This window comes from Rhincodon typus, chromosome 38 (genome assembly GCF_021869965.1).
Source record: "Rhincodon typus isolate 14 chromosome 38, sRhiTyp1.1, whole genome shotgun sequence".
Lineage (NCBI taxonomy): Eukaryota > Metazoa > Chordata > Chondrichthyes > Orectolobiformes > Rhincodontidae > Rhincodon > Rhincodon typus.
In genome coordinates, this window is record NC_063369.1 from 17,190,937 (window position 1) to 17,203,830 (window position 12,894).

The 12,894-nt window shown below is 48.1% G+C and overlaps 1 protein-coding gene across 3 annotated transcripts in view; it reads left to right on the forward strand.

Annotated features, from left to right (window-relative positions):
* The window catches only part of LOC109915447 (lysophosphatidic acid receptor 1-like), a 64,253-nt gene that overhangs the window by 33,099 nt on the left and 18,260 nt on the right, over nt 1–12,894 (forward strand). For all 3 annotated transcript variants that reach the window (XM_048618114.1, XM_048618115.1, XM_048618116.1), the window contains exon 2: nt 7,395–8,181. In XM_048618114.1, the coding sequence (XP_048474071.1) occupies nt 7,395–8,181 (787 nt within the window). The remainder of the gene's footprint in view (nt 1–7,394; nt 8,182–12,894) is intronic.

Here is a 12,894-nt window from a genome sequence, read left to right on the forward strand (position 1 = left end):
ACACACACACACACACACACACACACACACACACACACACACACACACACAATGGTGCAGAAAGCTGGGTGGGTGCTCTCAGCCCCTTTGCATGTACACAGATGCAGGATTGCTTTACCCCCAACTGTGACAGCATAGACTCTGGGCTGAATGGCCTCTCGCTTTTGAGCAGAAATATTTTTTCTATAGCAGCTGTATCCAAGTTATTCATCGTTGTAAAAACCTCTATCAGGTCACTTCCAAGTCCCTCCCTTGGCAGATTTTTTTTTTTCCCTCTGTTATTAAGAACACCCCAACCCTGTTTGATCTTTCCGGATGGCTACAATCTCTCTCATCCGTGACCATACCTACAAATCCTCATTTTGTTTCTGTTTTCTTCATACACCATCCGCAGTGGTAGATATTTTCTACAGTCTGTCCTTCATCCAGTATGGAGACCAGAACTGCGCATGGCACTCTAATGTCCAGTTTAACACGGACATTAGGAGCAGCAATAGGCCATTCAGCCCTTCAGGAGGATCTGCCTAGCTCGCCCATGCAATAGGATCACAGCCAATTGCCCAACTCAGACCCTTGTTCCTGCGTTCTCCCCCATAGTCTTTGACTCCTTCAGCTCCCAGAGCTATATCTAACTCTTTCTTGAAAACATGAAACCACCTGTTTTTGTTTTGTTTTGTTAAGAAAGAGCTCTTTGCTGCTTGTAATAAATGGCTGTGCTTTCCAAGTAAATTTTTAATTGCTTTGAGAGATCTCGAATGATGCTCGACGTAAGTCTGGGTGCGGCTGCTGGCTTTGAGGTGCAGGACAAAACGATTTGACTCCGGGGGGTTAGCCGAACACGTCGTGGGACTCTGAGGTGGTAGCTCGTGAAGTGGAGGATGTGTGCCCACGCTGCTCTGAGGGGGAGCATCAGGAACTGGTCAGTCTTGCTCTCTTGACAGTTGGAAGAATGCTGAGTGTGACTGATGATTATCTGCTAGGCCTCGGGAGAGTTCGTACACTTGGACCGAATTCGTGGTTCTGCCTGTGACTCATCGCAAGGACGTCAACCTCCCCTCGGGTCTAATTTTAGCTCGTTTTTAGCAAAGATTCTCCCGGTTTGTCACTCCCTCGTGAGGGAATCTGATTGGATCTCAGCCTAGTCTCCCTGTCTCGTTCTTGCCTGGATGACATCCCAGTGTGTGGTCAGGGGGCAGAGACCCTTGTCAGTGTGTTTGGGGTTGGGGGGGGGGGGGGGGGTGGTTTTTAAAATGTAAACAAACCTTGGCTGTTAATTATTCGTGAGCATTAATTAGCGCATTTTCCGTGGCAGTGCCTCTACCAATCAGTCCATCTGTCGCCCAGTCACCAGTGTCCACTTTATGTTGGTTACCCCCACCTTCCATTTGGTATTCTTGTGAAATGTCCTGGTGCTTCAACAAAATACCTCTTTCAGCTGGGGTGGGACGATCTGTTTAGTCTGAGAGAATCTGTTTCTGGCACCTACCGACACACAAACAGCACCCCAAGTACGACAAACCCCAAGCACCGCCTCCTTCTGTATCATTGCCCGTCCACATCCCTTCCTCAGCTCGTCTGAAGAGTCAGTGCTAAGTTGATGGGCCGATTGGCCTCCGACTGCACCGTACCAATCTGTGCCTCCTGTTCTCTCCAGATGTGAAGCGACTGATGTTTGGTGGGAGACTGGCCAGAAATCATCTCCGTCGACTTAAACTAGGCCGAAGCACTTGTCGCTGTGTTGACGTCCCAGCTGCCTAACACACTGTGCTCTGACTGTCTTGATGTTAAATCCCTCCGTAGCCTCACTCCTCCCTATTTCTGTAACCTCCTCCAGTCCTAATACACTCCCAGATGTCTGTCTTCCATGGCCTCCTCCCCTTCAACACTGACAATGGACGGTGGGGGCCTGAATCAGGAAAGACCTCTCCTTCAGGATCTTTTGTTTTGTTTGTTCGATGTGGGTGTGGCGACTCCCTAGTTGCCCCTTGAGAAGGTGGGTCTAAGCTGCCATCTTGAACTGCAGCAGTCTATGGGCTATGGGTAGACCCATAATGCCCTTGGGGAGGCCAAGGTATCACCTAGGCCTCGGTGTGATGGAGCAGTCTCCAAGTGGCTGAAAATGGTGGAGATTTAAGGAGGTGGGGAAGGGGGCTGAGTGGGGTTTTGGGGGCTAGAGGGACAGGCTCTGTCCTGCATTCTGCAGCCCCCCGCCCCAATTGCTGCTGAGTTTTGAGGGTGCCGTTACTGCTCGTGTTCCACAGTGAACTCGGGCTGGACTATGAAGGGTTTTGGTTCGTTTTTTGAATTTGATTTTTAGAGGAGAGCAGGTCACGGCCTGTGTCACGCTCCAAGTCCGAACACTCCCATACCCTCACAGCCGTATCTCCAAGGCCAGTGTTGTCTTCACCCGCAACGCCCCTCCCCCAAACCCCCCACCCTGCGCTCATTTAACCTACCCCCCCTGGAATGTGTTGGTCAGGGGCCCCCACTTCCTGGGACGCACATTGCCAGGGTGGTTTCTCTCCTGGAGGCCCATAACCAGCACCGTGTGCAACCACCCCCCCCAAAAAAAAACTGGCTCCTATATGACAGAAGGTAAACTTGGAAATATCCATCCTAGACTCTGACCCAGCCCTGGATCCACCGCAATACAGCACCATCCCCCAGTATCCCAAACATTGATCCCACCATTCATCACACTGTCCTTTCCCAGAAATATTCCCGTTGTCCTTCGCTCATTATTTCCCATTCTTTTTTCCCTTTCACCTCCATCCTCTTTCCCTCCCGCCCTGCTCCCCCAAGGCAGTTCCAGGGCCCGGAGTCTCCCTGAGCTGACCAAGCAGCCTGAGGTCTGGGCCTTGACAAAGGCTGACAGTGTGTGGGAATTGGCCAGGTACACTGCTCCAGGAAACCACTCTCTTTCCCCCAGCTCGGAACAAGGCTGGTTTGAATCTGCACTGTCCCCTCTCATGACCACAGCCTGGACTCTTTTTTTCCCCACTGCAGCACACCACCCACCCCCACCCCCGCCCCCCCTTGGTCTGAGCAGTGTTGTTGTGACTGTCCCAGAGATCTCCTTGGCCTAAATCTCCTCCTGCTCCTGGTCGGATTGGCCAGGCCGACGAGAGCCACCTGTATGGTTCCAGGCTGCACGTCAGATCCAGGCAGTTAAGTAGCTTCATGTTTCCTTGTGGGTGCTGTGTGTGTCTGAATCCCCTACAGCACTCCCTCTGTCTCCTCCTCCTCCACCTCCTTATGTCCAGCTTCTTGGCCCCAACACGGTCAAGGTGACCCAAGCTTTGTTACCAAGGGCAACGCCAGACACAAGACTCCGCTAAGTGAGAGAAAGAAAGGGTTTACTTCAGGGAATGGCCTGGCATGGTCCAGTGTCGTATAAAGCTTGGGTAGATGTGACCGATTGGTCCTGAGCAAGCATGTGGACCACATGGAAGCTGCAAACTGGCGAATGGTACCAGACCAAAGCATGCCTGGCTCCTTTGAGAGCCCACCCCACTGTTCTAGGACCTGTGGGCTCTCCCTCTCCGTCGTGTTGAAGAGACCTCAGAATCTGAGATGGTCATGGTGGATGTTGATGCCTTTTCCGCCTGAAGAGGCAAAAGAACTTCTCCTGAGACCCTCCGGGTGCCAGAGGTGAGCTACTGTGCGTTACTCGCTGCCTGTGTCAGAGGCAGAGTCGGAGGAACCTGACCCGGTGCTATAACTCCCGGAGGGAGCCCCCAAAAAAACAACCAGCCTATGTCCTGGGACTCGAGGGGAGGAATGTAAAGATTGTAACGAGGTCAGCGGGTGGACCTCGTGGAATACAAGATGCCTGATTTGGGGCTGTTAACCTGTTCCAATCAGGGAGCCCTGGCTGACAGACATAAACAGGAGGGTCAGAGGTTCTGCTCACTCTGAGAGCTGGATCAGTGTCAAGCACTACACACGTGTAAATAAAGGGTGACTTAATGATGGGATACTCGTCTCTGTGGAGTTATTTCACGTTCTATTAACTTTCCAGTTTCCTTGCTCTCTCTGCATGCTAACCTTTTGTGGTTCATGCATTAGAGCACCCAGATCCCTCTGCAATCTCTCATCACTGAGATAATGTACTTTTTTTTTGTTTTTGAAATGCTTCCAAAATGCCAAAATGGAAAGTTTCACATTTTTCCAGATCCCACTCATTTATCCTCTTGACAGCACATCTCTGTGTAACTTCTCGATGTCCTCGTCACAACATTATGTAGGATTGAGAGTTCTCGGCTTGTACAGTTTGGAAGGTGAAGGGGAGGGAGGCTGGGCACCTCCATGGGAACTCCACGGCCCAACTGGAACTGTTTTTAAGGCTGTGTCCATATCGTCTCCATCCTCCCTCCACAAAACCGAATCAAAGTTAAACCCAGGTCAACCAAAGCACAGTCTTGAGCTTTAGAAGGATAATTAGGAGGGGCTGACCAAATGGGACAAAAGATCGGATTTTGAGGGAGGTGGCTCAGGAAGGGAATTCTGGAGTTTTTGGGCCCAAGCAATTTTGAGATGGTGGAGGGGTGCAGCCAGATGGTGCAGAGGGAGTGTGGGGTGGGCGAGAATTGTGTTGGTCTGGAGGCTGGAGATGGGAAGGGAACAAGGCACAGTTTCAAGAGGAAGGTGACAGGATCCTCCTGGGATACTGCAGGGCTCTGTTTCCGGAATCACTCGCTCGTATTTGGATTTGTTCGGTGGCTCCTTCAGGATGAGAACGCAATCTGACCTCTGACCTGTCAGTGCCCCCTCACCTCGAACGGTCCTTCTGTAAATGACCAACTTGTTTATCTGATACCTCGGACTGGAGGAGCAGAATGTTTGGCCTATTAAATATCGGGAAGCCTGAAGCCCTTGTCTTTGTTTCACACACCAAACTCTTAACCACAGGCTCTAGCCCTCACCATGGCAACGATCTGTTTCATATGGTCATGGCTGATCGTCCAACTTGGTTCTCTGTTCCTGCCTTCTCCCTTTTTAATCCCTTTAGCCTCAGGAACTATATCTAACTCCTCGTTGAAACGCTCACATTTTGTTTTTGGCCTCAACTGCTTTCTGTTGCTGTGAATTCCCAAGGCTCACCACTCTCTGGGTCAAGAAATTCCCCTTTTATCTCAGCCTGAGGATGCTCCAGGCTACTTAAGGAAAGATATCATTTCATTGGAGGCAGTTCAGAGAAGGTTCACCAGGATGATCCCTGGTATGGAGGGATTGTCTTAAGAGCAAAGGTTAAACAGGTTGGGACTCCATTCACTGGAGTTTAGAGGAATGAGAGGCAATATCAATGAAACAAAAGAGGGTTGACAGGGTAAATGCTGAGAGGATGATTCCTGTTCTGGGAGAGTCTAGGACCAGAGGGAATAGTCTCAGGATTAAGAAGCATCAATTCAAGACTGAGATGAAGAAGAATTTCTTCTGTCAGAGGGTTGAGTCTCTGCTTCCTGTCTCCCTTTCCTCTGAAAACCTACTACCTGCCACAATATCATCTTGGATTGGAGTTTTGTTAATGTTCTTATGAGTACCTTGCCATTACTTTACTGCCATTAAAGTTCCCCGTGCTGTGTTAAACCTTAACCTAGTTTTGCATCGCTCCAACAAGTAACAGCACACACCAGGCTTGTCCTTAACTTTCAGGCATGATGGGATGTTCGACAGTTGAGGTCACTATTTAAAAATAAGGGATCACCCATTTAAGACTGAGGTAAGATAAATCTTTCCTCTGATGCTTGTGGGCGTTTCTTGAAAGGCAGAGAGCTTTTGAAGAATATATTTTTTGAAGGCAGAGTTGGATAGATTCCTTGTTACTGAGCAAGAAGGTGAAGGAGGCGGAGTTAAGGTTATAGTCTTATGGTCGCCATTATCCTATGAATGGCTAGGCAAGGTCAATGGGTCAATGGGTCAATGGGCCAAGTGGCCTGTTTCTCCTATTTTTCGTACGTCGTTGAGATGGTGTACAAAAGCTACTATTACCATCTCTGTCTTGATTTAAAAATGGGCTCCACACGGGCTGTGAATATTTTGTGCCAAGTTTGTTGAGATAATTAGGGTCTGGAGCACTGTCCGCCATTTGCCCTTTCTGCTCCTTTCCATGTTTTGCCTCCCTTGTTGGCCCCTTATGGTCCGCTTTGCTACCCCCGGCCCCCCAACCTCGCGTTCCTTGCTGACAAACCCTTCCCGCCTGCCCTTCCCCCACCTTTTTGCAGCTTTCTGCAGATAAAAATACAGCTGACCAAGGCCTACCAAAACACTGGAGGGTTTGGTCACCATGGAGACCAGGAAAGGCTCTGGTCTGATCCCAGGTGCCTCTGGAATCCATGAATCATGTAGACAGGGTGGTTAAGGTGTTTAGCATGCTTGCCTTCATTGCTCAGACCTTTGAGTGTAGGAGTTGGGACATCATGTTGGGGTTGTACAGGACATTGGTGAGGCCTCCTCAGAAGGACTCTGTGCTGTTCTGGTTGCTCTGCTGTAGGAAGGATATTAAACAGGAGATGGTTCAGAAGAGATTTACCAGGATACTGCTGGGAATGGAAGGTTTGAATTACAAAAATACATTGGAAAGGCAGTGTATTTTTTCACTGGAGCGTAAGAGGTTGAGTGGTGACCTTTTATAGAGATCTATATAATCATGAGGGGTATAGATAAAGTACGTAGCAAGGATCTTTTCACTCGCATGGAGGTTCAAGACTAAGGGGCATATTTTTAAGGTGAGTGGATAAATATTTTAAAAAAAATACATGAGGGGCAATGTTTTTACCCAGAGAGTGGTTCGTGTGTGGAATGAACTTCCAGAGGAAGGGATGGATGTGGGTACAGTTACAATGTCCAAAAGACATTTGGATAAGTACATGAATAAGAGATGTTTGGAAGGATATGGGTCAAGCACAGGCAGGTGGGACTAGTTTAGTTTGGGAATATGTTCGGTGTGGACAGGTTGGACTGAAGGGTCTGTTTCTGTGCCATTTAACTCTCTGGGTGCGGGGGGGTGGGGGAGTGGGGGGGTGCTATGATTTGTTTTTGGCCTGTGGGTCTCCTGGGCTGGCTATCGAGCAGTGGATTCCTGGGGGTGGCGGGGCAATACCACTGGGGTTGGGGGATCTGCATTGGTAAGGACTGGTTCCTTGAAGGCATTGCCTGCTCTTGCAAAACAGCCAGACAGCTTCTTAGGCAGGGAACCCCAGTTGACACAGCAAGCTCCCACAGGGAGCAAGGTGATAAATGGTAGGGCTGTGCTTTTGGCTCGGTGGTGGCTGGGGGACACGGAGCTGGGGTAGGGGGGAGGAGACGGGGAAACAAGCGGTTGCCGTAAAGGGTCCGCGTTCGGACACTCCGATTGGCTGTTTGCCAAGGCCTGACCTGGTTCTGATTTGCAGGTGCGGAGCCGGTACTGGGGGGTGACGCGAGACCAGGCCACCGTGTGGGACACCATGGACGAGTGTTTCTACAATCGCTCCGTCTGGTTTTTCTACAATAGCACGGGTAAGGAGCTGAGTCCAATCTGGCGAACCAAGGACAAGCTGGTGGTGTCCCTGGGCCTGCTGGTCTGTGTCATCATCATCCTGGCCAACCTGCTGGTCATCATGGCCATAGCCATCAACCGCCGCTTCCACTTCCCCATCTTCTACCTGTTGGCCAACCTTGCGGCTGCTGACCTCTTCTCTGGCGTGGCCTACATGTTCCTCATGTTCCACACAGGCCCACGCACCATTCAGCTCAGCGTGCGCACGTGGTTCTTCCGACAGAGCCTGCTGGATATCAGCCTGACCGCTTCGGTCGCCAACCTCCTGGCCATCGCAGTGGAGCGCCACCAGACCATCTTCCAGTTCCAGCTACACAGCAAGATGAGTAACCAACGCGTGACCATTCTCATTGGCTGCATTTGGTGCACAGCCATTCTCATTGGCTTCATCCCACACCTTGGCTGGAATTGTATCTGCCACCTGTCTACCTGCTCGCGGATGGCTCCGCTCTACAGCCAAAGCTACCTAATCTTCTGGGCAGTGTCCAACCTGGTCATCTTTGGTGCCATGATGCTGAACTACCTTCACATTTACTACTATGTCAGGCAGAAAACCCAACGCATGTCCCGCCACACATCGTTCCAGCAACGTCATAAAGACACCATGATGAACCTCATGAAGACTGTCGTCATGGTCCTGAGTGAGTGCCTTTTCTCTTTTTTTTCCTCTCTCTCTCTCTCTCTCTTTTTCTCTCTCTCTCTCTCTCTTTTTCTCTCTCTCTCTCTCTTTTTCTCTCTCTCTCTCTCTTTTTCTCTCTCTCTCTCTCTCTCTTTTTCTCTCTTTTTCTCTCTTTTTCTCTCTCTATCACTCACGCTGTCTCACACATGTGCGCTTGCTCTCACTTTCCCACCCCTACCATGTTCTTCTCGGTAAAACCAACAAGGGTAGTCCCCTTGGCCCTTCAGGTCTGCTGCCCCATTCCATAAGCCATGGCTGACCTAATTTTACTCTCAACTCTCTGTTCCTACACATTTCCCCACCCCCCAACTCCCAACAATCCTCAATCCTCTTAGTCATCAAGAATCCATGTTAGCCTTAAAAAGATTTACAGATTCTGTATCCACTGCCTTCTGAGGAAGGAAATTCCAAAGATTGATCCTCAGAGAGACAAAATGTTTCCTCATTTCTCCATTTCACCCCATTATTTTTTAATTCTGACACTTAGTTCTACAAGAGGAAATGTCCTTTCCGCACCCCACCCGGTCAGCTCCCCTCAGGATCTTAGAATCCCTACAATGTGAAATCAGGCAGTTTGGCTCATCAGGTCCACACCGACCCTCTGAAAAGTATCCCACCCCCCTACCCTATCCCTGTAACCCTTTCCCAATGGCTAATCCACCGAGCCTACACATCCTGGGACACTACAGGGCAATTTAGCATGGCCAATCTGCCTAACCTGAACATCTTTTGGACTTATAGACATCTTATATGTTTCAATTAAGTCACCTCTCCAGTCCAGCGGATACAGGCTGAGTGTGTCTAGTCTTTCCTCGTAAGATAATCAAAAGCATATTACGCTGGAGATCTGACATAAAATCCACACACACAATTTCGGGAGGCAATGACCCAGTAGCATCATTACTGTACTATTAATCCAGAAACCTGGGGTAATGTTCCGGGGACCCGGGTTCGAATCCCACCCTAACAGAGCTTGACTTCTATAAAAATCTGGAATTAATAGCCTAGTGGTGACCATGAAATGTTGTAGCTTGTCAGAAAACCCATCCGGTTCACTAATGTCCTTTTTTAGGGAAGGAAATCTGCCATCTGTACCTGGTCTGGCCTACATGTGACTCCAGACCCACAGCAATGTGGGTGACTCTGAACTGCCCTCTGAAATAGCCCTAGCAAGCCGCTCAGCTCAAGGGCAATTAGGGATGGGCAATAGATGCTGGCCTTGCCAGTGCCGGGGAGAGGCAATGGCCTAGTGGTATTATCGCTGGACTGTTAATCCAGAGACCCAGACAACGTTCTGGGGACCCAAGTTCGAATCCCGCCATAGCAGATGGTGGAACTTGAATTCAATAAAATATCTGGAATTAAGAATCCAATGATGACTGTGAATCCATTGTCAATTGTCAGGAAAAACGAATCTGGTTCACTAATGTCCTTTAGGGAAGGAAACTGCCATCCTTACCTGGTCTGGCCTACATGTGACTCCAGACCCACAGCAATGTGGTTGACACTGAACTGCCCTCTGGGCAATTAGGGATGGGCAATAAATGCTGCCTAGCCAGCGATGTCCTCATCCCGTTAATGAATAAAGAAAAAAAAAACCACATCCCATCAAAGAATGAAGAAAACAGGCCATTCAGTCCAGCTCCCAACCGAAGTCTTCTTCACCCTCCTGTTTATCAAATGCGATTGGTCTCAATCACTGCCTGTGACAGAGAATTGTCAGTGTGCTCTCGAGATAAAGACCTTTTATCGCTGGTTGGCCTGTTTGTTATCTACATGACCCCTCGTTTAGGACTCCCTGCAATTTGGAAACATCTTCTCCAAAGCCATTGTATCAAACCCTGTGATAAATTTAAATAGTTCCCTTTTAATCCTTTTTATTTTGTAGCTATTCTGGAAAACCTCATTAGATTTTATCTATGTCCTGTCAATCTGTTTTGTGCTACCATTAATGCCTCTGTCTCATTTGTCAGGAGCAGTCATGCACAATATTCCCACGTGGGGCCAAACTGGGATTTGATACAGCCTCATTGTCTCTTTCCCCTAGATTTGAGCCGGAGTGCTCTCCTTTTCTACAGGCCTGAGTTTCTACCTCGAATGATTTCTCAACCTGCTTCCCCCGGATCCCTTTTTGCTCCCCTACCCCTCTCATAGAGAATGTGTAGGTAGTGCCCCTGTCTCAGGGCCTGTAGCTCTGGGGTTGAGTCCCATCACAGGACTTGTTGGCTGAGGAAGGATGATGTGGTCCAACAGGTCAATTGACTGACTGTAAATCCTTCAAATTCGTCTGATGGCAGACAGTAAGAGCAGGAGTCATAGGGTCTTACAGCACGGAAACAGACTCTTCAGTCCAACCAATCCATGCCGACCAGATATTCTAAATTAATCTAGTCCCATTTGCCAGCATTTGGCCCATATCCCTTTAAACCCTTCCTATCCATATACCCATCCAGATGCCTTTTTCAATTTTGTAATTGTACCAGCCTCCTCCACTTCCTCCTGGCAGCTTATTCCATACACACACCACTCTCTGTGTGAATAAGTTGCCCTTCAAGTCCCTTTTAAATCTTTCCCATCTCATCTTAAACCTATACCCTCTATTTTGAACTCCCCTACTCTGGGGAACAGACTTTAGCCATTCACCCTACCTGCACCCCTCATGATTTTATAAACTTCTATAAAGGTCACCCCTCAGCGTCCAATGCTCCAGGGAAAACAGCCCCAGCCTTTTCAGCCATTCCTTATAGCTCAAACCCAGCAACATCCTTGTAAATCTTTTCTGAACCCTTTCAAGTTTCACAACATCTTTCCTATAGCAGGGGTATCTCCTGGTTGGCATTTGCAGAGTAAATGACAAATCACTGGGGTACTTTGCCCGTAAAAATGGACCAATCCAATGAAAGTGCATGGTCTAATCCTTCGAAACAAGACAGATGACAGGCCCTGTTTTTACATTTCAATTTCCCACTGTGTCACCTCCCTGTTCTTCCTGTAAGATCTTGGGGTCCATTTCTAAACTTGAATTGTGAAACCCAGATCAATTACCGTGAGAGGTACTTCAATGAAAATGCATGATATGTTACGAGACACTTGCAGAGTCGGGTCCGATTTGAACCTGGATCATCTGGCCCAGAGGTAGGGACACTACCACAGCTCTGCTGGAACTTTTAGTTCCCTTCACAGACCAAGTGAGTGGGGCTAAGCTTAAAGATTTTGTTAGTCCTGATGAATTGCAAGACCCATTCTTTAGTGTTGGTATGTCATCAGCAATTTCACAGCATTTATTCAGTTCACCAAAATGGGCAGAAAGGATTGACACTTTAATACTGCAGTGGACTCTTGTCAATTCACCACAGAATGTTGGCTTTCAACTTGTAGCTCACTGGGTTGCTGTCTCTTCTTGTGTTCCATTTCTGTCTGTCTTCGCACTGTCTTAGTAAGAACCAAGCCTACTAAACTGTTACTAGATTGTTACTAATCAACTGGTTCAGAGATTTTCAGGCACACCTCTTGTGCAAGTGGGACTTGAACCCAGGTCTCCTGGCCAAGAGGTAGGGACATTACCACCGTGCCACAGGAACCCCTCTCCCTCTCTTGATACCCCGAGCTCCTCATCTCTGGTTTATTTAATTGGAGGGAGTTAAACCAAAGCCTTTATTGAAGATGATTTGCTTTTCAAAGCCCTTGTTTAGGGAGCATGTGCCGTCATGTCTTTTACCACATGGTACCGTTTTATATATGTAATCAAACAATATAAAAGCAATGCAGACGATTACATCCAATGCGTGTGTGAATATAATTGCATGATGACCATGAAATGTAGAGAGGCAGGGTTGTGAAGTTTGTTTATTCATTCAGTTACTCTGTAGCCTTGAGGAATGAGAGTCAAAAAGGGCTGTAAAATTTTTGAAAAAAAAAATGAATTTCACTGTGGCAGAATGTGATCTAACTTGAAGAATACATTTTAGGAAAACGTGATTCTGAATCTGTCTGACTATATAAGTGTCTCGCCTGCACCCCCCACCCGCCCCCTCTCACGGTGCATTAAAAGCAGTCTAAAGTAGAACATGACTTTTATTTTCCTTTATCCCCTTTTCAACTTTCCTCTAATCAAGACAATGCTGGGTACTAAACGAGGATTTAACGAAAGGATGTCTGCTTGCCCTGTGATCTTACAAATACAAGCTGAGATAATCATGTGATGCACAAGTCTCCTACGTTGATTACATTTGACCCAGACACAGTTTAATTCTTAACTTGCTAAATTAACTAGCCATTCGGATACAGAACTGTCTTGAAGGTAGAAGACCGAGGGTGCTGGAGAGTTTGCTTTTCAAACTGGAGGCCTGTGACCAGCAGTGTGCTACAAGGATCAGTGCTGGGTCTGCTGCTTTTAGTCATTTATATAAATTATTTGTATGTGAACATAGGAATGGTTAGTAAGTTTGCTGATGACACCTTAAAGAGGCAGTCGATTTTGAAATAATCAGGGAGATGACGGTGAGGTTGAGAGGGATTGAGGCCTGGGACAGATGGGCTGCGATCTTCTTGAATGGCAGGCTGGATAGAGGGTATTATAGAACAGATGGTGGAGGCTGGCGGGGATGGAGAAGGTTCATTGGGGGCTACAGGGTTTGAAAACAAAATGAGAGAGAGATTTTCAAAGCATTTGCTA